The following is a 27391-nucleotide window of genomic DNA, read 5'->3' as shown; positions in this document are numbered from 1 at the left end:
AACCCTGAAAATAGTGTGTTTTATTTTGCTTCTTTAAAAACTTCAGTGACTCTAGCAATATTAGTAGTGATTCATTTTGACAATACAGTCAGGATTATTAGAATGGTGATGGACTCAACCTTGGGGGAGCTGGGGGTGGCGACGGCCGACAGGAAGCTCTGGCGTGGGCTGGTCCATGAAGTCACGAAGAGTCGGAAGCGACTGACTGAATAAACAACAACAACACAACCTGATCACACACAACAATGTGTCAAAGACTATATCCTGGATGAAATAATACCAATAAGGATATAAATAAGCCAATTTGTGACAGTTTGGGAAACACTTTTACCAACCTTTTTAGGTCATTTCACTTCTTTAAGTTTTCATTATGAAATCACAACTGGAATTTTTGGTTAAACATAAACCTGCCAAAAGTTGTCCATTAAAAGAATTTAAAATATACAAGAGGCTTTAATCAGACTCACCAGTCCAGTGAAGAATTTGATGTTTGCCAACTGATAACCTACCTTATTCGTAACTAAAGGATGGATCCCTTACCATCCTCCACTTGTTTGGCCCTTAGACCATTATAATAATACCACAATTTCACACCATTATAATAACAGAACTTCACACCAAACCAGTCCTAAAATTGGCCAGGGCGGGGTGATGAGTGCTTACTGCCTATAGGACTGGTCTGATTTCTGAAAACAAGATTTAAATCCTGTGCCATAAATTAGTGTCCTTCTCACTTTAAGAAATGAAAATTGTGAAGCAAGGAGCTCCCATGCATCACTTTCAACATGGTATCAAGTATTTCAGAGAAAGACTATGTTATCACCACGAGATGTGCTGCTAAAATTAAAGCCACTTGAAAAAGAGTTTGTGATTTAACCCTTCTGTCAGCTCCCAATGTAAGGTCTTAACTTATAATAAATTGGCACTTTCACATTTTTGTCAGTAAAGACTGGGCTAAAAATGGTTTGAATTTAGTGAAACTTGGGGCATTGTGATATAACAGGGAACTCACACTGTTCAAAGAGTTCCTCTTTGTTTTTTATAACTATTAATCTGGGAACATTTAAAAACAGGTGGGAGCCTTTTAAGTTCCACAAATTCTAATTCACTGTGCCTTTCTACTTATTTACTCCACATCACAGAACTGTACAATACATCTGCATTAGAGTTCCCTTTCTGATCAATGGTTTCTCTAAGAGAAAAAGGCCTGCAAGTAGCTTCCTCCAATAATTTTAAAAGTATAATCTTGCTCACTGAATTTAGTCCATAAGGATGCCCTGGTATGGACCAGCACATATGTATCACAGCAAAGTCTGGACTAGATCTACAACTTCTGCTCCAACCCCGACAAAAAAAGCATTACTCAGGAAATAAAAATGCTTATTAAAACACACATTTCTTCTAGGTAGTGTTCCTGAAAAGGAAGCCTCACAATAGGGAGTGTAATTGAGATGGCAACATTTCCCACCCATGTAATATATGTAGACACAAGGCAAGTAAAAGCATTAGAGGATTTCCAAAAAGTTTCTATATGCTGGGTCCCTTTAAGTACACGTTGTTTCATTTTATTCAAGTGCTAACACTATTTAAAAAGACAAAGAGGAAAAACAAACAGCATTTTAAAAAGTTAAATACTTTAAAAAGCTACATTTTTGCTACAAATGCTTGTCCCGATATAAAAACATCACAGAGGATTTAGAGCATTCTTTTTCCTGCTGAAAATCTGGTAAACAATGTTCCATTGCACGAGGTCGTTTTAACCCTTTATCATTTAAACATTTATCTTTCCACAAAAGTTTCCCCAAAGGCAATTTGTCATCTATTGTAAAAGAAGTCATCCAAAAGATTATTTGGCGAGATGCTACATGGACATATGCCTTCCAGACTGAGATTTCTTTGTCTGATGCTGTAGTTCTCAAGCTAATCTTCAGAGGCAGTCTGGAAACTCTTCTCGGAGGATGAGTCAAAATCCACTTCCATCCCAGATTCTTGAGAGTTCATGAAAAAGGGATGAATTGAGTCGAAGCATTCATTAATACCAACTGCAACTTCCTTCTTTGGTAAGTCTTCACAGTAAGGAAGTTCCCAAAGCCACTCTTCAAGGTGTGTAGAAGAATGAGGCATTTTAGGAGGGCGATAGGAAGAGTGAAGACTCGTGTTCACTGGTGCAGTCTGGCATTTTCTAAGCAATGCACCACTTTCTTTACTGTAAAAAAAAAAAAAAGTAATTCTTCAGCAACTTTAGATTTTAATCACATATACTAGTAGACTTTAATCTACTAGGTATTTTTAATTTACAGATCTTCACTGTATGCATCTTTATAATATGGCAGCATCTACGTCAATGTATGAACAGCTCTGGTTTAATTACTTCATGCGCGTTTAAAAGTTACTGGATTGGATCCAGACAGATGGGCAGAATTCTATTTGCACAACTCAGCTGTCGGCAGGGAGCCGGATCAGATCTACGGCATGCAGGGAGCAGGATCAGATCTACAGCATGCAGGGAGCAGGATCAGATCTACGGCATGCAGGGGAGATTAGCCCTCCAACTCCATCATCCTGACAATTGCTGCTATTAGCCTATTGGTGCCAATGGGAGGTTACCTTCTGGGGCCAACAGCAGCTTAGAGGGTGTGTGTGATTTTCACTAGAACTGCCCGGGCATGTGGGGTGTGTTAACACTCCTCTCCACAGTCCCAATACTGCTCACTCTCCCCCGCAGCAATTTACATTTTAAAAAGTGCATGTTAATTGTTCACATGCAATTTGCCTCACATCTAGTGTTGCTCCATACTCAGTATTAGTTTTGGTGCAGGCGTTAGCACTATACCATGGCTAGCTCTAAAAAAGGAAGGAAGGGGAAGGGAATGCAAAGGTCCAGAGGATACTCCCAATCTCCTAACAGTGATTAAGCAATCAGAAGCATTATATCTGCCCCTGGCCAACAAAGATGCATCAGAATAGCTGTAGCATGACAAAATGTACCTGGGAATACTCAGTAGCCTTTTTTTTGCTTTTGAATAGACTGCACCCATAATTTGACAGAGCTGTCCCTGCATCCATCGCACATCATCAGGAATGTCAGGAAACCAGTCTACTAATCTGCAGGGGTGAAAGAAAACAAAGTTTCAGAAAGAACTCAGATTTGAGAAAATGCCATTTGAGGGTGAAGGAGGAAACAAACTGTTCTACTAAAGCTACTTATTGACATCAGCTTATTTTTCACCCTCAGTCCTTTCCAGCATAATCTACAGCCAGCTAATGTGTCGAATTTGCGCTCTCCCGGTATAACAGGATTTGGGAAAAATTAGGAAAATGTATTGTATTTTAAAGGTTAGTAATAATTTCACAAATGCCCTGTGCAAGAGTTCCGTATGCAGTCAGTTTCAAGAGTTCTCAAACCTGAGACGCATATTTATTTTATTTATTTATTTCATTTCTATACCGCCCAATAGCCGAAGCTCTCTGGGCGGTTCACAAAAACTAAAACCAAACAACACACAATAAAACAATTTAAAATATATAGAACATTAAAACCACAATATAACAATACAACCACAATAAAACCTAGCAGCAGTACAGGAGTTTAAAATACAGATTTAAAACAGCAAAGATAAAAATTTAGAAAGCTAAAATGCCTGGGAAAATAAAAAGGTCTTCACCTGGCGCCAAAAGGAGTACAATGTAGGCGCCAGGCGAACCTCACTAGGGAGCTCATTCCAGAGCCGGGGTGCCACAGCATACCGACATTGCTATTAAAATATAGGTTTTTAGAAGTTCCAAATTTCACGCATACGCTTGCTTATGAAAATGAATACAAAAAGTATTCACCTACCTTGCAGTAAGTCCCACTAAACACAATGGAGGTTACTACTGAGTAGACATGTATAGGATTGCACTGCACACAAGCTATTACTTCTCAGCAATATTGTTCCCGCCCGCCCACACCATCCCATCTGCAATGTAGGGATAGTACTGGCCTCTCTTGCAGGATAACTGGATTTTTATAAAGAAAAGCAGTATTCAAAAGTACTCTACAAGTGAAGCATGTTTTTTTTAAGGTTTGATGTAAGGATTACTGAGGTATTAAATGATGCGAAGAGCTTTGAGCACTTTGGAGATGTGCAAAAGAGAAAGCATTAGAACAAAAAGGGTAGTCTTCCAAGCTCGTAACACTCACCTTAATGCCACAAAATATGCTGACTCGACTGGCAGAGTATACGGGAGCATCATATAGGACATCAGTCGCATTGGTAGAAATTTAGAAAGCTGAGTACAGAGTCCACATTTCTCTTTACAAGCCTCCTGCAATGCTGTCATTTACACAGTCATTAATCCCAACTGAACATGAACATAAATGGCTTCTAGATTCTGTAAGATGGACCAAGCGTGGTTTGGAATCATGGAGGGGCCATAATAGGCCTTCTCATGTCAGAACACAGGAGTTACTGCTGATTAATACTCCAGTGTGCAGAGGGCTCATGGCATCAATACCACTATCTTACTGACACAAGGTTCCATACTTTTTAGTCAGCTTCCACTGGGGACAAGTAACTCTGCCAAATCTCTGCTTCAGGTGCAACTGGATTATGCTAGCAGTCTGGATCCAGACACATAGCCGAGACCCTCAGAAGAAGCTGCCCACTGTGTCTCTATGGGAATCACTACTCTGGGCTTGCCTTCTTACAATCAGAACAGAACGAGAGAGGAAGGAAGGAAGGAAGGAAGGAAGGAAGGGAGGGTAGCTTCTCTGAAGGCAGGTAATTCTTACTCTTTCACACTCCAAAACGTAGAGCTCTAAAAAGTAAACATTAAATGTGCCCCCAATTTTAATTCAGAAGCTTGGGGAAAAACACTGGTTTGACTGCTCACTCATAGCACAACAAGTCAACATTTCCTTCATTTTATGATCCTCCTTGACTTTATGATCAACCTGTATAGCAGTCTTCCCCAACCTGGTGGCGACCAGGTATCTTGGACTACAACTCCCAGCAGTCCTAGCCATGCTGATAGGGGCTGATGGGAGTCTAAAACATCTGGAGGGCACCAGGTTGGAAAAGGCTGACTTACAGCCTTAAAATACAGAATTGGCATATACTGGAGAGCCACTGTGGTGTAGTGGTTGAAGTGTTGGACTAGGACACAGGAGATCTGGGTTCTAGTCCGCACATGGCCATGGAAGCTCACTGGGTGACTTTGGGCCAGTCACTGACCCTCAGCCTAACCTACCTCACAGGGCTGTTATGAGAGGAGGGGGAGGACTATGTAAGCCACAGCTGAGATAGAAATGTAACAATTTATTAAGTACTTTTTAAAAAATAGGTAAAATCCAACTCTGTCCCAGTATTAGAGCTAATGATGCTCTGTTAGTGTAAACCAATGTCTGCAGAACGTACCTAGTGATTGTTAGGGCAATGGGGAAAAGTGCTAAAAGCAACTAGACAACGTGCCTTTTATATTTCTCTTTCTTGCTACGTAAGAACCAAGAGGAGTCCAGCGGAAATAATTACATTACAGAAACAGTATTTTTCCCCCAAACAATAAACACTACAGATCCAAGAAAAACACTGGGCATGATCCAGCCCAAGTCAACCACTTTAAAGTCCCACTGATTTCAGTGAGAGAGACTTAAGTGTGCTGAACTCCCCCACTGAAATCAACTGGGACTTGTAAGTGCTGAACTTTGGTTGGACTGTGCCTATTCTTATTTGCATCTACCATTACTAATTACTGAAATTATTTAATGAAACTTAGTTGTACAATAAAAATGAGCGGTTACTTTAGATCTTTACCTTTACGAAGCCTAGGAGGCAGTTTCTCAAAAATGGTTCTATCCAATGGCCAAGCAGCTAATTTCATTTGGTCAGTAAGCATTTCTTCATCATTTATCTCTTTTTTGTCTTGATTAGCTGCAACTATTTTTTTATCAGTATAATCTGGAGTCGGTGCACATTTCTCATGGTTTTCCTTTGTTAAGGCCAAGTCGACAGAAACTGAATCATGCAGTATACCTGAGGGAACAAAATAAAAAATGCCTCTGTTAGGATGGTATTTTTTATTCCAAAGATGACTGGCGGCAAGGATGCAAAATGCAGCAGTAAGAGCAGATAAAGATTTGTAACATTACACACCTCCTAGGTCTAAGACCTTCTAGCCTACACTTTCAAATCTTGGAGTAAGAATTTCATGTCATTTGAATCAGGGCAACATAACAGTAAACTGTGGGAAGTCTAGATTCTCTTAAAACTGGCATCCTATCCCCGCCAAGTAGCAGAGAATTAGCAAATCTTTTACATTTACTGTTATTATGCAAAGCGTAAAGACGGTGCATGCATGGCCAGCCGTGCCAGCCCCGGCCTACGCACGCAGAACCCTGCTGTATCATGCAGCCCCAATAGAGTGCTTCCAGGGGCAAGCCCCAATACACATGAAAACGCTGGTTTCTGGAAGGGGCACAACATGCTCCTTCCAGAGACCAGTGTTTTTGCATGCATCGGGGCTTGCCCCCAGAGGCACTATATCGCGGCTACACGTGGACCTGGGGCACGTGGGGGCTGGAGCCCGGTGGGGCTCGCTGTGTACACACCACCCCTATTGGATACTACCCAGAAAGTCCAAGTGGCTCATAGGATACCAGGCAAGGCAGCCCAAGGGCAAGGTGCATTCCTTGTGCCCCACCCCCTGGGGTTCAAATGTAAATGTCCAAGCCATAGTTTGGCGTCCATGAAGAGGCTTCAGGCTCACCCACGCCTTCTTTACAGTGAGCATTCCAATTCCCTCCCTCCTTCTTTTTCTGGCTTAAACAAGCCATAGTTTACCACGATGTTCAAATAAAGCAAATTATGTTTGGCGCAAACCACAGTTGGAGCTGGGTTCCAATTTCTGATTTGGAGGCAAATGATGGTTTGCACAAACCTGGAATAGAGGGAATTGGAGCACACAAGCAAGGAAGGAGCACCCAAGCTGGTCTGAGATGGCCAAACCATGGCTTGGGTTTTATACTGAAAGGAGCCATCGACATTGCCATGCTGGTGTTGGTTCCGAAGTTTGGTTTAAAGAGTGCTGTAGAAAGTCACTCATTTTACCACAGTAAACCATGGTACAGACTGCCGCCATGGCGCTGAGTGGGTTGTTTCACTACAGCTGCTCAAACGCAGCATCTTTGGGCCTTTGGGGTAAGATTTAGGATGCCTAAGCCCCAATGTATGCGTGAGCAAAACACTGGATCTCAGGAACAATGTATTTTTTTTTAAAGCATTTTTACCCCACTCTTTAGCCAAGGCTCCCAGAGAAGCTTACAAATATCTTAACAGTAAGACAACCGGGCCCTCAGGCTTACAGTCTAAAAGACATGAAACAAAAGGGAAAAGGGATGGAGAGGGAGGAGGAAAAAGCAAGCACAGGCACTCATTCTTAAAAGTTACAGGTCTTATAATGAACAGCTGGGCTAGAAACAGTTTAGATGGCCTGATGGAATGGCTGCTGCTAGGTGACAGTTAAGGGGCAGGCAAAAGTAGCTGAGGTCTCTGTTTCTGTCAAATCTCTCTTCAAGATCCACCTTTTCTGCAAAGCTGCCTGTGACTGAAAGACTCAGTGGAATTTGTCAAATTAAGTCTGCTCAGGCCAATTCTGCCGAAGCTAACAGAGCATTTCTAAATAATTGTAATTAAGCCCGGAGTAGTAGTTGATTGTGTATGCAAGGCAGGAAGACACTCAAGAAATCTGGCTTATGCGAACAGCGCTTATATTTGAAAACAAGCTTGTGAACATGAACGAGGCATATATATACACACGTGCACGCGCACGCCTTGTCCGAGTTCCTTTCTGCGGTCCAAGCTTTCCAGAAAGTGTATGACCACAAAAAGAAAGTCTTGTGGGTGCAAGAAGACTCTGTTGTGTTTACTGCAACAGACTTATTATGGCTGGCAACCCCTCTGGAAACCGTATGGCCAAATAATACATACCAAAACACACCTCAGCCCCACCAACTTGGGTGGGCGGGTGAGCGGAAAGGCCCATGCAACCCACAGCTGCTTCATGGATGAGTATGGACAAAGTTTTCTACTAAGAGCAGACAGGGTGACATAGCCTGCCAAGCACAGGACTGCCTACTTCTAGTACAAAACACTGCCCACACTGCACGGCACAATCTTTTGTTATGTAATTATAAATGAAGACACAGTTGTGCTGTCCCAGATTCTATGTAGCCATTGCTGGATTTTGCCTGGATCCCAGTTTCTACGGGCAGTCATTCCCAAACATTTTGCTATTAGCAACTAAATAGCAAAGGAACCAAATGGGTTTCCTATGGAAGGTCCAGAGCCGAGGAACCACAAGTGAATGGGCCCTCTATCACCTAGTCACTTGCCATACTTCAGACATCAGGGGAACACAGAGCAGAGCTTCTGATGAGAACCGAAGTACGTGGGTAGGATCCATTTGGGTAGAGATGGTCCTCCAGATATCCATGTCTCAGAATATGTAGGTTTTGTATTGGATTCAGAAATAGATTGGAAGCCAGTGAATATGATTACATACAATATGGTATGTCCCAGTTAATGCTAGCAGCAGCATTTTGAACAAGCTGAAGTTTCTGAACACTCCACAAAGGCAGCCCCACACAAAGTGTATTAGTTATCTCATCTGGATGTTACCAAGACATGAGCAACAGTGATCAGTCTTTTGCTGTCTACAAAAATGCACAGGCCTCTTTAATATTGTGATTAATAGCCTGTTCACCACCCATATCAAAAATGTGAAATTACAAACAGAGACGTACCATTTTCTTTCAAGAATCTAAGCGCATCCGAATATCCTTGTTCACAGATTTCTCCTAACACCTGTAAAGGTTACAGAAAACTAGTAAATTGAAGGATGTTTTGAAGTGCCAAAGAGCAATTTACTGAAAGAATGGCATGGGTGCTTCATGCCACTTAAACTTGGAAGTTGGGAGAGAAAATGCGAATGTCTGCTTATTAAGGGCTATTTTACGCAACAGTTTTGAACAGTTGAATAGACATAGAATCATAGGGTTGGAAGGGGACTACAAGACCATCGAGTCCAACCCCCTGCTGAATGCAGGAAGCCTGATTTCCAGGGCTAACCCTGCTTAGCTTGATAACATGCTCAATGATATTAGATGACTACATCTTTTCAATGTTCACAAAAATGTTGAAAATCAAGATGTTGTTAAACTACTACTATTCTTCTTAAATAGTGCACAAGCACGTGTATTAACTGGCTTCACTTCTGACTCTCTTAAGTAGGTGGTTAGATGCCCAACGTGGGGAACAAAAATGACAACAGTGCATGCACGGCTGATCCCCCTCTGGGCCATTCCCCCCAAACCACACAATTCACTATGCAATTCTTCTAAGGTGGCTTTTCCAAGATTAGTCCAAAACATGGTTCTCCCAGTGGATAACTGGTGAAACAGCTGAACCCCCAGGCCACCTAGCACTGTATAGTTTCACAGTCTTCCATAAACAAAAGAAAAAGAAAACAGAACATTTTAAACCCATACAATTAAGAAATTTAAAAATATGCAGAAAACTGCATCTCGCAAAATGAAAAAAACCTGAAACCCAAATATTCCGTTCCTAGGTATTAGAGTGTTATTTCACAGGCATTCGCCTTTATCACTTCCAGTCTGACATCGACAAAAGCTATCTCAAGTCACTTGGAATATCCTTCACACTGAAGGACACTGAAGCTCTTCCCACAGTTCTACTGTAGCCATGCTAGTTATTACTCAACACAGCAGTCTGTCTAGAGGTGAGATATTATACCAGTGTTTCAATGTTAGCATTCCTTTCCTATTGTGCTCTTGGTAATGCAACATACCTAAGAAACCACCACTTCCCTCAGACAGGGCTGACTCGGTTCATGTTTTTTTGCCATCACAGGCATGGCAAACCCCTGAAGTTTCTGGGGCACGTTCTCAGTTTCTGCAGCGGGAGCTAGCCATGGTGGAAACAGCATAACGGTCAAGAACTACATATTGCTTCTGGCATGCAGATGCCCTTCTAGACTTCTACCCGTGTACGCTATTATAGCCAGATCATGATCCAAGATCAAGCAAGAACATCCTTGGATTTATCATTGTGTGCAAAGTCAGAACAAGTAAAAAAAAAAAAAAAAGGAAAAAAAGACATTATTTATGGCTGCTCCACAATTGCAATTCTCCCTGGAAATTCAGTCAGATTTCTTTTGGAAGCGTTGCAAGACAGATCTAGAATGCACAATATGGTCACCATGGGGATGCTGCCAAAAAGGGGATGCTACTCTCCAGCAAGACATCCCCCTCTCGGTTGCAGCAATCTATAAAATATCCAATGATCAGCACCATCACATTTTAATCCCCATGTCTCCTCCCTGCAGCCACTGGGAACATAAAGAGACTGTGTTGGCATTTAATGTGATGGCGCTATTCCACAGAGCAAGCACTTATAGTAGGGATGTCAAACCTCTTTCACCCTGAGGGCCGCTAGGGGCCACATTAGTGGGTGGAGCTGAGGGCAAAAGGGGCAGGGCCAAAAATAACAGCACAGTTCAGCCTAAAGCACTTACAACTAGTAACTAGGCATTTCGAGAGGCATTCCAACATTTTAGAATGGGAAAAACACATGCACACACACAACACCACAAAATAAGCAATGGTCAGGGAAATGAGGATGCGTGGCCATCTGGGGAAACCCAGAGGGCCGGATTTCAATCCCAAGTAGGATGGATTTGGCTTGTCGACCTGAGGTTTGCAAGCCAAGCAAAAAAAAACCAAAAATGGCGTACGCAAATGGCGGCGGCTACAGCGGCTGCCATTTGCGTTCCCTATTTTTCGCCGTTTTAGCCTACGTAAATATTTACGTATTTACGTAAATACTTACGTAGCCTATCATGGCTGCCTGGCTGGACACAAATGGCGGCTGCTACGGTGGCCACCATTTGCATCCACAGCAGCCCGTCTGCGGCCAGAACTCCGGCTGCGGACGGGCCTGGCTGGCTGTGGAGCGGAGCCGGCCGGGCAGGATTCCGGGGGGAGGGACGGAGCGTCTCCCCCCCCCCCCCCGAACACAATCCGCAAAAAGGTAAGTGACTTTCGTACATCCTTAGTTCTGGTATAGCTGCTTGTGCAAAATAGTAGACACCAGTAGAATAATTCAGCTCAAAATCTTAAACAAAACAGTTTGGCATTTGATGAACAATACAATGAAATACTTCAATAATAAGTCAAAACCAGAAGGAGACACAGAACAAATTCCATACATTATTTTAAAAAAGGCCCATTAAGCACTTTATCATGGTTTTTTAAAAAGGGATTCTGCAGTAATTGTCCTGGAGAGCATTTGCATATACCTTGCTTGAACATTAACAGTATCTAAACTGCTTCAATCGTCTCCCAACCCTACGACCCCAAAGTGTACAGGGTTAACACCCTTTGCATCACCTTTCTCGAACCTGGGTCCCCCAACATGTTTTGGCCTTGAACTCCCATCATTTCTGGCCACTGGCCATGCTGGCTGGGGCTGATGGGAGTTGTAGGCCTAAACATCGGGAGGGACCCAGGCTGGGGAAGAATGCTCTGCATTATTCCCTGCTCGCAGGAATTGCTCCCAGTGCATTTATTACAAATGCCCCTGAAGATGCTCTAGATTAGCACATGATCTTCCTGAGATAACTAAGGAAAGTCATACAGAACTAGCACTTTGGGAGGTATGTCCATCTTTCCATGGTGGGAACATATAAGCATACATGCCAATACGCCTAGAGAGATGTCTCAGAGAAGTCACAAGGGTGGAATATACAATACCTTGGGTTCTGGAGGGAAAAGTGCCTGAGTTAAACGGTACATGTTCCCTAAACTAAACTGAATGCTGGTATTCGTCACATTCATTTCATGGAAGTTTGCAGAATTGCCCTTGGGACAAATGTCACACTCCCCGGAGAAAGGCGAAACTGTGATGGTATACTTCCAGTCATATTGAGGTAAGTTGTCACTTATTCCACCGTCAACGTAGCGCTTCAAAGAGGGGAGGAAAAGGAGAGAAAAACAAGGAGTCTTATTTGCAGAACTCAGCCGGCTCACTTAACTGCACCAGAGAGGAGCCTAGCATATTAATAAACGACTTATTGAACAAATGCATATATAGAAATTTGCTAGAATTAGATTGCCTGACAATGGTGGGAAAAGCCATCCGAACTGGAAAGCTGCTTGAAGCCAAGTATGTTTTATGGATAACAAGAGAAAATTAAGAGAGCGAAAGGATGTATGGCCTGATGTGACCTTGCTAGGTGAGCAACTTGTAGACACTGCTAGTGTTGTGCAACTACAAATAGGCTTTCTTGGTTTAATTAGAATTTAGACAACACTGTCGTCCACATGTCAAGCCCCAAGTATGTCCTTTATCTGGATCAATTCAAGTGTTGTGCCTCAATATTTAATTTCACTTGCTGTTGCCAGGCATTTTGGCATCCTAGAGTTCTTCACGGGATCCATTTGCCACGCTGTTGAGTCATAGTATACTGTTAAGTAGGAATAGTCTAGCTTACCAGGGCTGGCCCAACCCAAGCAATTGCTTGGAGCAGCAACAGAGCTGCGTGAGGTCCAAGAAGTGCATCTCAGGATTGCATGCAGTGTCACAGAATTTGTCAGGGCACTATTCTCAGAGGATATGCTGTCCAGAAGCCTCTGCAACATTGGGAGCAATCCGACGGCCTCTTTCTTGAATATATATTCCCCAATAATCTACTTGGGAAGGTCAAATGTCTGGGGCCAGCCTTAGTGAAAACATTAGTTCTAAGGAATCTTACCGTCCTCTTTGGTATTTCATAAGGCTCACATCAGGGGTGGGGAACCTCAGGCCAGGGGGCCAAATCCAGCCCTCCTGGGGTCCCAATCTGACCCTGCAAGGTTCCCTAGAGGGTCACACCTCTTTCCCCTGCCCCACCCCCTCTTCCCCAACCACCACTTGGATGGTGGTTTCCCAGCTTTTGTGCAGTTTTCCTCCCATTCTAAAAGGCTGAATTGCCTCTCCTTAGTTACTGACAGTACAAGCTTTAAGCTACAATAGGCTGGCATTTTTTGTATTTTTGGCCTTACCCCTTTTGCCCTGCCCTGTGGGCCCCTGAGAGATTTCCCAAAACTGAATTTGGCCCTCAGGCTGAAAGAGGTTCCCCACTCCTGGCTCTCATATCTTTCCTCCCCCACGCCCATCACATCCCATACAAACAACGTCCCAGTGCTCACCCACACTTTTTCTAGTTTGGCCAAAGAGTCTTGTTTATGTCCTTCCCCACCCAACTCAGTTTTCCTCTTACGTACATTGTACTATACAGTTCCATTTCTATACCCATACTCAGTGGAAAGACAATTCAGAAAATGAACTAGGCCTTCAAGCATGCTTCGTGTTTGTCATGCCAACTAAATCCTTTTAGATATCGTAATTGTCCAGCCACGAGGACCAAGGAACAGGATTAGCCTGAACCTACCTAAACTATGGATTTAGTCCAATATTCTATTCTGCATCTCATACAGAACTGCAGCTTTTAAAAAGTAAAAAAAGGATGGCTACAGGACAGTTTCACAAATCTAGATCAGCTGTTTTTTCAAAACTTTGATATCGCCAAATCACAAGCTGCTATTTTTTCTTTTGTTGGGGTGGTGGTGTTAAATGAGCAAATAAAGCTTCCATGAAAACAAATTAGAACTAGATTTTATCTTCTAGAATGTGCACAATGCAGGCCCTGAATCATTTTGCCTTTCTTTACTAAAACACACAGGCAAAACCACACTAGTAAAGATCAACGTGTTGATATTTGCTTTCAGCCAAGATGCAGGCAGCCGTTAATAGGATACTTCAGGTTCTAAGAATGGCCTTAAAATACACTGCTTAAGAAAGGGCCTTAAAACAAGTAAGAGGATAACAATTAGCATTTCATCTTCAAGACCATTTCCTCCTGTATTATGCAGGGCAGTTCTCAACCAACAGATACAAGCCCAATCCTTTTTTTACAAACTATTGCATGTTTGCAGTGTAAAATCTATGTGCATGTGTCTGCACGTACCATGTAGAAATGCAACATATGCATGGAACTTTTATGTACAGATCTGTGCTTTATGGAGGTCACATACGAACAGATTTGTGTACAATGCACTTTCAAGGACGGTTCAGAGTCCCAATATGACATTAGCTAATACGTGGTCAAGCAGCATGCACACCCTTGGGCCACACACCAGACATACAATATGGTGCAAGGTGAGGCCCTACATCTGTGCAATGTGCATAGCTGGGTCCTGTTTTCTCAGTCCTCCCATCCCCGGTCTGCTTAGATGAGCTGTAGCAGTAAACCTGTCTCAAGTAGTTTTTATTAAGCAGCATTGAACATTTCCCTTGATAAAGCGTTTCCTTGAAATGTGTTGCAAACCATAACTGTTCATGTTAATGCGTGAACTACCCTCCGTATTCTGGAAAGACAAAATTCAGTCCCTTTTCTGACCCACAAGAAGCTGTCCTAGAGCAAATTTTATGCCACGTGCACATAGGACATACATGCAACAACTCAGCCATCAGAATGTAAACGGGTAGTGAAATTCACACACTTCAAGTCTTCCATGAACTTGGCCATCCATCTCATCGCTATCCCATTTACTGGGCACAAACAGAATGAAATCTATTCCAGCAGTCTGTCTCAGTGCTTTATATGACAGCTTTCCCCCATAAACTCATCAGATATGCCACAGTGCATTTTACCCATCGCACTATACTCCCCAACAAGCCACCTTTCAGTGACAATAGCACAGTATAATAGATGGGGTGGAGGCTGGAGAAAAGTAAGCTGTATCCCTGCAAAAAATTTTTCCAGAATCTAACTAGATGCATGCTCCTGTAGAAGCATTGTACAGCAAAGGCGTATAAAACTTCTAAAAAAAGGTTTCTATAATGATGTCAGTACTGGGGAAAGGGGAGTAGTGTTACATGTCACTAACATTACCAAAAGTAATATCCTATTGGTTCCTGTGTGCCATGTACCACAGAACAAACACACTAATCAGTGTCTTATAACGGCAAGAGTTATGTTCTTTTCAGATCCAAATATTGTGGTTTATGAGTACACAGAAAATAAGTACGTGTAATTTTTGAGTATTGATTTATTCATTACATTTCAATACCGCCCAATAGCCAAGTACACAGATGTATCCCATAAGATCGATCCCTTGCAAGAAAAGGTGCAGATTATGCTCAGTAAAATAGGAAATCTTGCAGAGGGGCCCAAATGAATTCTGACCGAGCAAGAATACCCTTATATTTCGTCAATCCCTGCTCCAGGACCCAGTCTTATAACCTTGAGAGATGGGACATTAGTGATGACCAATAAAACATTCTAGTGATTATTTGCCATTCTAGAACCATTTCTGACATACAAATAATGGTGTCCAAAAACATGTACGGACCAAAAAGCCGAGATTCCCTTTCAAAGGTTCTCAGTAATGCTTGCCTCCAAGACTAATGTTGAAAGCATAGGAAAGTAGAACACATTACCTGGTTATTCTAGCATTTTATGTAATCAGGGACACCCACGCAAGTTTAACTTATATAAGAATAAACAAGTACTTACCACCCCTCTAAATGAAGGTGGAATGAGGCCACAATATATAGGCACAAATGAACTGCAGAGCAAAGCCTACAGAAAAGAAAATAGTTAGCTTCACATCCATTTCTAATAGTGAAAAACACTCATACAGCAATGGTCTAACACAGTCATTTTCAAGAGTTCTACCTATCAGGAACCCTTTCCAGTTCTGACTTGCAAGCTGAAGAAGCCCTATGTTCAGTCAGGTTGGCAGTTTCAGACAAGGCCTTTTCAGTGATGGCTTCACACATGAATTCCCTCCCTTGAGAACCCTGCTTGGCCCCCTCTCTTCCAGCCATTAAGAGAACCCTAAAGACTTTCTATTCCACCAAGCTTTTTTATTATTGTTGCGGCTTTGCTAGCTACCTGTATATGAGGCTTTACATATTGTACAGGCACACAACTTCGAAAAGGATGCTGTAGCCAACCTGCTGCCCTCCTGATATTTTAGACTACAATTCCCAGCATTCCTGACTACTGACCATGCTGGCTGGGGTTAGTGGGAGTTGTAGTCCAAAACATCTGTAGGGCATCAGGTTGGGGAAGGCTACTGTACAGTCTTCTCTTCCTAGGACTCTCACGATGGGGCTAAGACAAGGGAAATCCTCCATGATCCTAGCCCAATATGCCGCTCTGGAAGAGACAGCCATTGTAAACAAGTGAACATAATTTTCTAACGCAAAAAATGAGAAAATATTAATTATGTGGGGGGACCTAACGAGTTTAAGATAAATATTCAGCCCCTGGGCCAGTATTCTGAACATTGTTCTAAACAGTGTTAAAAACTGGCAATACAGCAAAGCTTTTTAAGAACTTTAGCAACCACTGAGAATATACCTGCACAACTTCTTCTTTAGTGTTAAAGTCGGATACTAAAACGTTTTTGCCATCAGACACTCTGGTAAGTGAAATGCAAAGTTTCCCTGCTACCAATTGATGAACGTTTTCTGGAAGATTTTTGTGCAGTCCATCCCGTATTATTTTCATCACATTGAAGGAAGGATGAAGAGGGCCAAGATTTCGCTTTCTCGCTTCTTTGGCTAGATCCAGAACATCTGCAAAAGACGCCGCTGAAAGATACATTACAGCATGTGAGATGGCATGTACATTTTAAGGTTGTTGGGCTTTTTAATTAAAAATTTCTCCATTTACAATTTCAGGTTTTTTAAAATAAATCTTTCCTTTTAACAGCACCAAAACAAAACTTGAAAAAGCTATTTTGTAACTAACAAACATTGACACCTGGTCTTAGACACAGGTTGCTAACACACTAAAAGATACATATATTCAAATTATTCAAATACTTGTTTAGTATGACACAAATTAAGTATTTTCCCCTTACCTAATTTTGACAGGCCACAATTATACAGAAAAATGAAGTGGTTAGTAAGTCTACTGAAACAAAACAGGAACGGCGCACATCTGGCCTCTGCCACAAGCCAGAGATACAAGACGCCTAGGTCAATTGCAGCACCTCTATCCAAGCAAAACCACCAGCAAGAGAAAATCAGTCTGATCCCAACTAGACATACTTGCCTTTTTTCAAACACCCCACATTATTCTGGCATCGTCAAGCTGATCTCCCTCCTCTGCCTTTAACCCCCATTCTTCTTCCCTTATGCATATTGTCTTTTTAGTTTGAAAGACCGAGGGCAGGGCCTGTCTCCTTAAATTGATGCAATTAAGGAGACAATATTTGTCCAAAACTGGGATAAAAAATATAGGAACATAAACAAAACATAAATGAAATTTAAAAAAAAATATTCAGAAAGCCTCTGGAAAATTACCAGGTGCCAGAAGTTTTAAAAAACTGGGACCACTATGACTCTGACTAAAGGATGAAGGATATAGCCAATGTAAGTCCTACTTACAGTAGGCCCATTAAAATGAATAGGACTTAAGTTACACTAGCACTGGATACAACCCAAGGGCGCAATCCTATACCTGCTTCCCTGGAAGTAAGTTCCATTGAACTCAATGGGACTTAATCCTGAGTAAACCCGTATAGGATTGCATTGTCAGTTTTCTCTCCTTATCTTCGGTATTGGCAAGCACCTGAAGTTACTTATTGATACAAGCACCTGAAGTTACTTATTGATACATTATCAATAGCCTTGATAATTATGCTAATTACAAAAACAAAATTAACCAACTGTTATTATCAGGAGTCACAACATTTGGCTAGCCTTGGAAGCCACCCAAAAGTTGTGGTCACCATGCCTTTGCCTCATGATGCAAATCCACAATCCCCTCCACAGCTACGACCTTTTAAAAAAACGTAATCAATTATTATTACTTTTCCCAAGGTTCGGTAACGTTTCTATAAATGTGAACAATTCACTGGACAGTTCTTCTGTTTGGGTTTTATCCTGAAACGCTGGGGCCAGCCTACAGTTACAACATTTAAAAAAAATTATAAACATTAAAAAAAAAAAAAACTCAGCAACTATTAAAAAAACTAAGGGCAGTTTAAAAAGGCGGTTGCGCTAAATTGGCAGCAGTCCAATTCAAGCATTGGGAGCATCATGATTTCGTGGAATATTTGACCATGATTAATGGACAATGTTTGACCAGTCAAGTAACTGGCACGCCAGCTCTACTAACGAATAATTCCAAGTCAGTGGGGCTGTTCACACATAACGACAACCCATCGAGTTGTCAGGAATGCGTCAGCGCAATGCCTGCAGCACACCCGCCTCTTCCCCTTTGCAGCACAACCCACCACCGAGAGGGAGAAAGAAGGGAAGCTATGATCTATAGTGGTCTCTTACACATCCTTAGTCTTAACAGATTTATTTTTGCCAAGGATGGACTGAAAATATAATTTTCAGTCTCTTAGGGCCCAATCCTATCAAGAGAGGCGGTCGCATCCAAACTCTGAGGCAAGTGCCTATCCAAAACAAGGCAGGAGTGGCACGGGGCGATCGTTCCCTCCGCGCCTCTCTTGCCCTGCTATTTTCCACTAGACAGCCGTTTTCGGCTGTCTAGCTGCGGGGGGCTGACTGGGAGACTGCCCTGGAACATGCCCAGCACTCCCCCTTTTCAGTCGCTCCGCACTCCCCTGTCACTTGGAGGCAGTGCGGAGGTGGGGGGAGTTTGGTTTTCCAGGAACCGACCTCGGAGCATGGGCTCCGAGGTAGGTTCCCAGCAAAGAGTATATCCTATGGCCCCTAGCCAGTGTCTAGTGGCCATGACATTGCTCCCTTACACATCCCTAATATTAAAAGATATAGAGCGCAATCCTATGCATGTTTAGACAGAAAAAAAGGCTGGGGACTGCTGGGACTTGTAGGCCTTTTTTCTGTCTAAGCATGCACAGGATTGCACCTTTCTTTATTTTGCCAAGGACAGACTGAAAATATAATTTATCAGCAACGGTTAATTGGAATAAATACCCCAATACTTTTCCAAGTTAGCCATAATTAAACAAATATATGCTCCGATATCTTATCACAGACTTGCGTAACCGAGTGCATACACAAGCTATTTTCCAAATATTGTCTTTTAGATTACCCTTTTATATTAGTGTCACCTGGCAATATTAGCATAGCAACCGTTCTCTCTCAAAACAGGCCAAGAAATGGAATAGGTTAATGTCCTGTAGTAACCTTCTCCACAGGAGCAGATAACTAATCGTACCACATCTCTGCAGAGGCTCAGCTTATTTTCCTCACCCAATCCCAAGGCAGCAAACTGACCACCACCAATAGTTTATTAGGGCTGCTTTTCATTCCTGACACAACTTCTGTCCTCTGTTTCACTTCCAGAGAGGAAGTTAAAGTCAACTTTACAGAAGGAATTTAACCTACTGATACAGGTCAGAAGGAGATAACCTAAAGAGCGAGGAGGTCATATGACGCAAACACACCATTAAATAAATATTAATCATCATCCATTATATTCACAATCACCACCTTTACCTTCCAATGAAGTCGGGTTTACTATGTACATTTACATATATCCTCTATACGCTCTTTAGATTAGAACAACCCAAAGGAAAAGATGTAACTTCACATGTTAACAAGCCATTTAAACAGCCAAACTGGATGATAATTGTTTGTGTGTCTCGTGCCTTCCCCTTTTAACTGAAAGGCAGTGGCGAGAAGCTGCGCATTTAACGAGAACAGTGGCAGAAGGGGAAATTCATCGTTCCCCAGTAGGTGGGAAATCAAAGTCCTCCCCAAGGTGCTTTTCCATGTGGGTGGAGAAGAAAGCAGCCTGATGAGGACAAAAACAGGAGATGGTGAAAAGCTTAGACACTGCTGCTCCAAACAAATCCACAGCCTCCCCCCCACCGCTGTATTTCAGTGTTCTTATTTTTAATGTAAGGAGACCGTTCACATACGTCTCTTGTATCAACCTATTTTCGTTACTGGGGAAAGCAATCTCCCCAATTTGGAGTTCGGATTCCTGGATGTGAGGTCAGAGACAGCGCTCTGACCTCAGACCCAAGAGTCCAAGCTTCCTTCCCCCTCGCAGCGAGCACAGAGAGACCCACACCAATTGCCTTTCCAAGGTCGCAAAAGTGACCTCAGAGAGGAGGGAAAGGGGGCACTTCTGTGGGTGGCGAGGCAACTGGAGAAGCAGGGATATGAGCTATCCCTAGCCCTCCCCACCCTCTCTGCAGAGCCTTTTCTAGACAGGCAAAAAAACCCATCTAGCAAAAATGCAGAGCAGGAGAAGCATGGAGGCACAGATCACCTCCGCGCTCCCCCCGCTTTGCATAAGATGCCTGTCAGCCTCCGCGTTCGGAGGCTGACAGGCATCCCAATAGGATTACACCCTTAATGGATTGTTTGCTCTCAATTAAAGGCCACAGACATTTCTGCAGAAACCTGTAAATGCTTATCAATTTGTTTGCAGTACGCAATAAGCAATAGTGGATACTAGCATCCAAGAGCAAATCCGTTCCTTCTTTCCCTCCTTAATGGATTTTTATGCTAAGAAAAAAGGCTGAAGATGCTGAGAATATATGGGAGGGTTACAAATGGAAAATGTCATTTGGACCCCCTGTGAAGTTCCACAAATGAGGCAGGGTGATTGCACAATAAAAGACTCATCTGGAAGCACTCCAAGCCTTCTTTCTTTGTGCTACTCAATTTTTCACATGACATGTAATGCAATGAAAAATCTACCTAAAAATGGGAGACCACTGCACCTGTTACTTGGCAAAGTTAAATAAAAATTAATAGGGTGAAACAGCATTTGCACCCAGAAGTTGTACATTTACTTACTGAGTTAAAATTATTTTAAGATGTGGGAAACAAGCCATTCAGAGACTTTAGCTCTAAATTTGAATACAAAAATTAATTTAGCTCAAAGTGTATTTTCTGATACACATATATCTATATTTAGCAGTCACTAGGATGGGATGTTCTTTCACTTAATTGCTACACTGATTACAAAGTGAAGCCAACATTTTAACAAATAAGAGTTTAATCCTCTAAAGTACTTAACTAAGATTTTCACAAGCCATTCAATGTGCTGCCAGTCTCACACACAACTCCCTAAAAAATGCTATTGTGGCATTTCCAGGCATATCAGAATCACAACAAAACTATCGTTTAGGATTATTTCAAGAGAATTCATTCTGACTTATATTAAAATACATTCAAAGTACACGTGCAATGAGCATCTTCCCAATTATACACTATACATTCAAGCAGGCAGCAAGAGACAGTGGGTACCAATATCTTCTTACTTATCATAAAATGAATATTTTAAATTATAAAAATAATTAAAATATTCCCTTAGAGGGCCTTTCTTATCACCAGCAGTCATGGCAATTTGTGAAGTTAGGCATGGGAATATAAGAAGACAGTGGACAATTCTGTCATCTTTTTTCCAGTGTTGCTCCCTTCTCCTTCAGGCTGCCTTGTCCCAGCCCCACCTTCATAAAAACAAAAGAAAGTGTGCAAAATGTATTGCTGTTGTTCAGTCATTAAGTCCTGTCTGACTCTTCGTGACCCCATGGACCGTAGCACGCCAGGTTGTAAGAATGAAACAGCAGTGTAAACATTCTCTGTAGTTGTAAATTACTATGATTTAGTGGTAAGGTAGATACTTATGAATCACCAAAAAAGAGGAAATGAATCACCAAGAAAAGAGGGCAGCCATTTGTATATGTGGATTATTATGTACAGATGCAAATTTAGAAATAATTGTTATAATTTAAACAGAAATACAGTAAACTTCACCACAGTGTGGAAGACCGGGACAAGGTGACCCTATGTGCCTGACCCTTCAGGTGCGAAGTGTGGACAGGCAACAGTTCTTTATCTTTAAACTAGAATTGGACAGGACAGCCCTTCAAATAAGGACTGTTTTCTGTAAAAGAGAACACCTGTTCACCCTAGGATTTATACCATTATTCAGGGAATATGTGAAGAAATATCAATGGGAAACTGGATGTAAATCAATCAACCCTGCCTGGAAATCTTACAGCTTATAGGTCTTGTTAGCCCAAGCAATGCAAATATATTTCCCATTCAGAGTGCTGGGTTTCCTTCACAGAAAAAGCATCCTGTGGAGTTACCTCTTCAAGCTGAACATCAATCAGCACTGCAGCCAGAGTAATGAAGCGATGATTTAACATCAGGTCTGCCGGATGGTAGAATCTCTACAAATCCATTTCATTTTATTCTATACTGTATCAATACAACTGCCTGAGCGTATAGGTCAGAATTTTAGAGTGGTATAAGGTTTGTAATTCACATAATTCCAATAACACTTGTTCTCCCTATCAGCGATGGTTTGGGTTCTAAGGTAAGGTAACTTATTAAGGGCGCAATCCTAACTAGATAGGTGGCCGCCTCCAACCTCGGAGGCAACCGCCTATCCAAAGCAAGACAGGAGAGGCATGGTGGGGCGGGATCATTCCCTCCACACCTCTTCCGCCTTGCTATTTTTCGCTAGACAGCCATTTTTGGCTGTCTAGCGGCAGGGAGGCTGACTTGGAGAGGAAGCTGCCATACGACGCATTGGATGTGTGGTACGCACAGCTCCGCTCTCCCTGCGCCAGAACGCCCCTTTTCAGTTGTTCCGCGCTCTTCTTCCAAGAGCCGAGGATGGAGCTTCTCCGTGCTGCCTCAGATATGGAGGGCGGTAGGTTTTCCGGGAACCGACCTCAGAGCGTGGGCTCTGAGGTCGGTTCCCGGAAATGAGCATATCCTATGGCCCGCTAGATAGTGTCTAGTGGCCACAGGATTGCTCCCTAAGAAAGTTTACAGTAGGAAATTGTCCTGTTTTCCTTGTGCCCCCTGTAAAGCATGTCTGGTGAGTCAGGGGGCTTTCCTCAACGATGTGGGATGGCAGCTGCTAAGGAAGGGGGAATCATTCAAAACAATTGTCAGAATTCCTCAGGAAGAAGATCAATAAGGGATGGGCAAGCAGGTGTCCACAAATACATTGCCAGGTGGCCACAGGAGATCATAAATCCCTTTCTAGTGGCTGGCTGCCCCCTGAATACCTAGCACAAAGCAAGGTTCCCCCTCCCCCAAGTCCTCTGCACATATTATCCATCCCAGAACCAACAAGGATATTATATCCATGAGAAAGGAGCTGGGGATAATGACTCAGAGGGAGCCATTAATCCAGCAAGGGTGCAGAGCAGACTAAGAGTCTTATGTAGTCATTGCCAGCCCCTCCTCTTCCTGGTCATCAGCTGGGTCATTGCTTTCAGCTGAATCTTTTCCTTCCTCCTGAGTAGACCTTTCCAACACAGAACAGTGCCCTGTTGACAGCCATCTGGAAGCTAAAGGAGTGCTCCTATGGTGACTCTGAGCTTCCCACTGGATCACTCTGGAGGGCTGGAGGGACCCCCTTTTCTCTTGAAGGCTGGGGGACGAAGGGGGGAAATTGGGGATCAAGGCTGGGGTGGGGCTGGTGGAATTATTGGGGGGCCCAGGCAAGGCATCCCTGAGATGGGGCTCTTCAGGCTGCCTTTCGGACCACTGCGGGCTCCTCCGGGTCTTCAGCTGGAGAGGAGTTCTCCATGAAGCCCCGGCCCTCTTCTTCTGAACAGGTTTCTCCAGGATCTGGATTGAGCTCCCGCACCTAGTCCCCGGCATAAGCCGCACACTGAGGCTACCAGCGCCTCTCAAAGCCATGCCCGAAGCTGGGCCGAAATGGGCCCAGATCAGGGCCGGGCGGCTCGTGCCCCCTCAAGGTTTGGCCCACGGCCCCGCCACCCCTCACCGCCGGCTATGCCGGCGGGGGACGGCGGCGTGGCAGGCCGAAACGTCTGGAGGGCCACAAGTCGCCACTCCTGGTCTTCGAGAGCCGTCCAAGCCTGACCAACCCAAGCTCTTAGCGGAGGAGAGGGGCCGGTGAAGGCTAGTCGCCCGCGGGGCCGGGAAGCCGCCCCTTCGCGGGGGTGCTCGCCTCACCTGCCACCTCCCCACCCTCGCCTGGCCCCTCGGGTGGAGCCGCAAGCCCCAGAGGAGCTGGAAGGGCACGGACGGACGGGCGGACGGGCTGCCCAGCCTGCGCTCTCCGGCGCGCCCGGCACGGCACGGGGCCTGCGCCGAGGAGCCCCTGCAAGCGCCTACCGACCGCGCCGCCCCGCCCCGCGCCCGCCCGCCCGCACGCACGCACCCAGGGAGCCGCCGCCGATGAGGACGGCGCCGGCCAGCGCCCCCGCGGAGGCCCCGTAGACCCGGCGGGCGCCGCGGACGAGGCGCGGGGCGCGCTCCTGCAGGCAGGCGGCCGCGCCGATGTGGTACACCCCCAGGAAGCCGCAGCCCGCGAACGACACGCTCCAGCCGCCCTCGCCGCCCGGCATCCCGGCGCGCGATGAGGGCCGCGCGAGCCGGCGGCGCCGCCAGGCCGCGCGCGAAGGGGCGGTGGCGCCGGGCGCCTCGGCCAATCGGCGGCCGCATGCGAAACGGCGGGGGCGGGGGCGGGCGCCGGGTGGGCGGGGTCTCCGGGGCGCGGGCGCGCTCAGCCGGGCGGCGCGCGGCCCGAGCCGCCTGGGCCGGCGCCCCGGCTGCCGCGGCCTCGCCCTTCCTCCGTGTTCTCGGTCTTAGTCCTTGATTGATTGATTGAATTTATATGCCGCCTTTTTCCCTCTCGCCAGGAACCCCAGGCGGCTGACATTCTCCTCCTCCTCCTCTCCACTCTGTCCTCACAACAACAGCCCTGCGAGGTGGGCTGGGCTGAGAGTCTGTGACTGGCCCGAAGTCGCCCCGTGAGCTTCCGTGGCCGAGTGGGGACTAGAAGAGCCTGGTTATTTAGGCGCGTTTTGTTATTGTTCGTCCCATTTATTATTTATTTATTTATACTTCACTTTTCTCCAACAAGGGCAAGATGGAGAAGAAATGCAGGAGGGGCAAAAATACCCCTGGCTATCCGTGGCTTCATTCTTCCTCCATATTCTTATTTTTATTTCTATATTTCGGTGCATTTTATTATTTGTCCCATTTATTATTTATTTATACTTTTCTCCAACAAGGGCAAGATGGAGAAGAATTGCAGGAGGGGCAAAAATACCCTTGGCTATCCCCTGGGCAAAAATACCCCTGGCTATCCATGGCTTCATTCTTCCTCCATATTCTTATTTTTATTTCTATATTTCGGTGCATTTTATTATTTGTCCCATTTATTATTTATTTATACTTTTCTCCAACAAGGGCAAGATGGAGAAGAATTGCAGGAGGGGCAAAAATACCCCTGGCTATCCCCTGGGCAAAAATACCCCTGGCTATCCCCTGGGCAAAAATACCCCTGGCTATCCGTGGCTTCATTCTTCCTCCATATTCTTATTTTTATTTCTATATTTCGGTGCATTTTATTATTTGTCCCATTTATTATTTATTTATACTTTTCTCCAACAAGGGCAAGATGGAGAAGAATTGCAGGAGGGGCAAAAATACCCCTGGCTATCCCCTGGGAAAAATACCCCTGGCTATCCATGGCTTCATTCTTCCTCCATATTCTTATTTTTATTTCTATATTTCGGTGCATTTTATTATTTGTCCCATTTATTATTTATTTATACTTCACTTTTTTCCAACAAGGGCAAGTTAGAGAAGAATTGCAGGAGGGGCAAAAATACCCCTGGCAAAAATACCCCTGACTATTCATGGGCAAAAATACCCCTGGCTATCCATGGCTTCATTCTTCCTCCATATTCTTATTTTTATTTCTATATTTAGGTGCATTTTATTATTATTCGTCCCATTTATTATTTATTTATATTTCACTTTTCTCCAACAAGGGCAAGATAGAGAAGAAATGCAGGAGAGGAGAGGGAGATCCCTAAAATTGTAATCCTGTAAACGCTGATGCTAGAAAGCAATGAATTCTTTGAAAACTTACCTTTTGACTAGGAGGGGAGTGTTTGGTGGTTTCTGAAGTAAAGTATGCTGGTTGCTTTTATTTGGAATATTAAGACTATTATAATATTGTATTTTTAGTTAAGTTGTACTAGAATCATTGTAATTATGTATTTTAAATTGTCGAGCTTTGCTTTTATGTACAGCACTTGTATTGGAATTGTTGTCGATCACAAGCTGAATATGAGCCAGCAATGTGATGTGGCTGCAAAAAAGGCAAATGCTGTTTTGGGCTGCATTAATAGAAGCATCGCTTCCAAATCCCAGGAAGTACTAGTTCCCCTCTACTCAGCACTGGTTAGGCCTCACCTGGAGTGCTGTGGCCAGTCCTGGGCACCGCACTTTAAGAAGGATGCAGACAAACTGGAGAGGGTCCAGAGGAGGGCAACAAAGATGATCAGGGGACTGGAAACAAAGCCCTATGAGGAGAGACTGAAGGAACTGGGCATGTTTAGCCTTGAGAAGAGAAGACTGAGGGGAGATATGATAGCTCTGTTCAAGGACTTGAAAGGTTGTCCCAGAGAGGAAGGCCAGGATCTCTTCTCGATCATCCCAGAGTGCAGGACACGGAAGAATGGGCTCAAATTACAGGAAGCCAGATTCCAGCTGAACATCAGGAAAAACTTCCTGACTGTTAGAGCAATACGACAATGGAACCCATTCCCTAGGGAGGCGGTGGGCTCTCCCACACTGGAGGCATTCAAGACGAAGCTGGACCGCCATCTGTCAGGGATGCTCTGACTTGGATTCCTGCATTGAGCAGGGGTTTGGACTCGGCCTTGTAGGCCCCTTCCAACCCTACTATTCTATGATTCACTTTGTAACAAAGCACTTTATAAATAAATATTATTATTAATTCAGGAACACTTATTTCTGAATAATGATGAATACCTCAGGCTGCAAGTCATTTAAAATAAAACAGGACTATTAAATCAAACATCAGCACAATTGAAAATGATTCGAAGTATTGTGAATGACAATTTCTTCTAGTACCATGGGCTTTCCCGATAGAGGTTGCATTTTCAGTAAAAATGCCTGAAGGTGACGTACTTCTTCAGGGAGGGAGTTCATAACTTCCCATGTTAGCCATTAAGCTCAGTGGGTGACTCCGCCTAAATTGTCTCACAAGATAAAAATGTGTGCCACCCTTAGGTCCTCGGTAAAAATCCAGGTCATATATGCGACAAATAACTTTTCCGACAGCTCCTAGAAGGCCATGCGCCTTATGCTTGCCATTCTGAATTCAGAAAGTGATGGCACACTTATAGTAGGGTCTGTCTTATATGATCCTCTGTAGCTCATGCATTTCATGACTGGGACTCTGCTAAAATGTGTACACCTCTCTTTTACCCCTTCTCTCTCTTCCTTTTCTCTCCTTTTTGGTAATTTGCTTTGGCCGTTTTAACTGGCAGAAGAACTCACAAGTT

At 43.9% G+C, this 27391-nt stretch overlaps 1 protein-coding gene across 3 annotated transcripts; it reads right to left on the bottom strand.

Moving 5' to 3' along the window:
• On the bottom strand, nucleotides 1-24464 carry LOC146340250 (1-acylglycerol-3-phosphate O-acyltransferase Pnpla3-like). 3 transcript variants are annotated; one of them, XM_084811233.1, is made up of 9 exons: nucleotides 24226-24464; nucleotides 16468-16700; nucleotides 15616-15681; nucleotides 11810-12019; nucleotides 8783-8843; nucleotides 5796-6014; nucleotides 4184-4316; nucleotides 2989-3105; nucleotides 1-2206 (listed from the first exon to the last, which is right to left on the bottom strand). In XM_084811233.1, the coding sequence occupies exons 1-9, from the start codon at nucleotides 24410-24412 to the stop codon at nucleotides 1921-1923; spliced, it is 1512 nt and encodes a 503-aa protein (XP_084667359.1). In that variant the 5' UTR covers nucleotides 24413-24464; the 3' UTR covers nucleotides 1-1920. The 3 variants fall into 3 exon arrangements, with proteins under 3 accessions (XP_084667359.1, XP_084667361.1, XP_084667360.1); XM_084811235.1 differs by lacking the exon at nucleotides 24226-24464 and adding an exon at nucleotides 22166-22257; XM_084811234.1 differs by lacking the exon at nucleotides 24226-24464 and adding an exon at nucleotides 21402-21451.
• Between the last annotated feature and the right edge of the window lie 2927 nt (nucleotides 24465-27391).

This window comes from Heloderma suspectum, chromosome 7 (genome assembly GCF_057233095.1).
Source record: "Heloderma suspectum isolate Gila_16-S chromosome 7, 16-S_ref, whole genome shotgun sequence".
In the NCBI taxonomy this organism is placed as follows: domain Eukaryota; kingdom Metazoa; phylum Chordata; class Lepidosauria; order Squamata; family Helodermatidae; genus Heloderma; species Heloderma suspectum.
This window is presented reverse-complemented; position numbering and strand designations above follow the sequence as displayed.

Bases quoted from the DNA above. Each gene is read 5' to 3' on its own strand.
- LOC146340250 (XM_084811233.1), bottom strand. From the start codon at position 24,412: ATGCCGGGCGGCGAGGGCGGCTGGAGCGTGTCGTTCGCGGGCTGCGGC. The intron at 15,682-16,467 runs GTATATTCTCAG...TCTTTTCTGTAG, and splicing joins CTAAAGAAGAAGTTGTGCAG to GCTTTGCTCTGCAGTTCATT. The intron at 6,015-8,782 runs GTACGTCTCTGT...TTGTTCCCTCAG, and splicing joins TAGATTCTTGAAAGAAAATG to GTATACTGCATGATTCAGTT.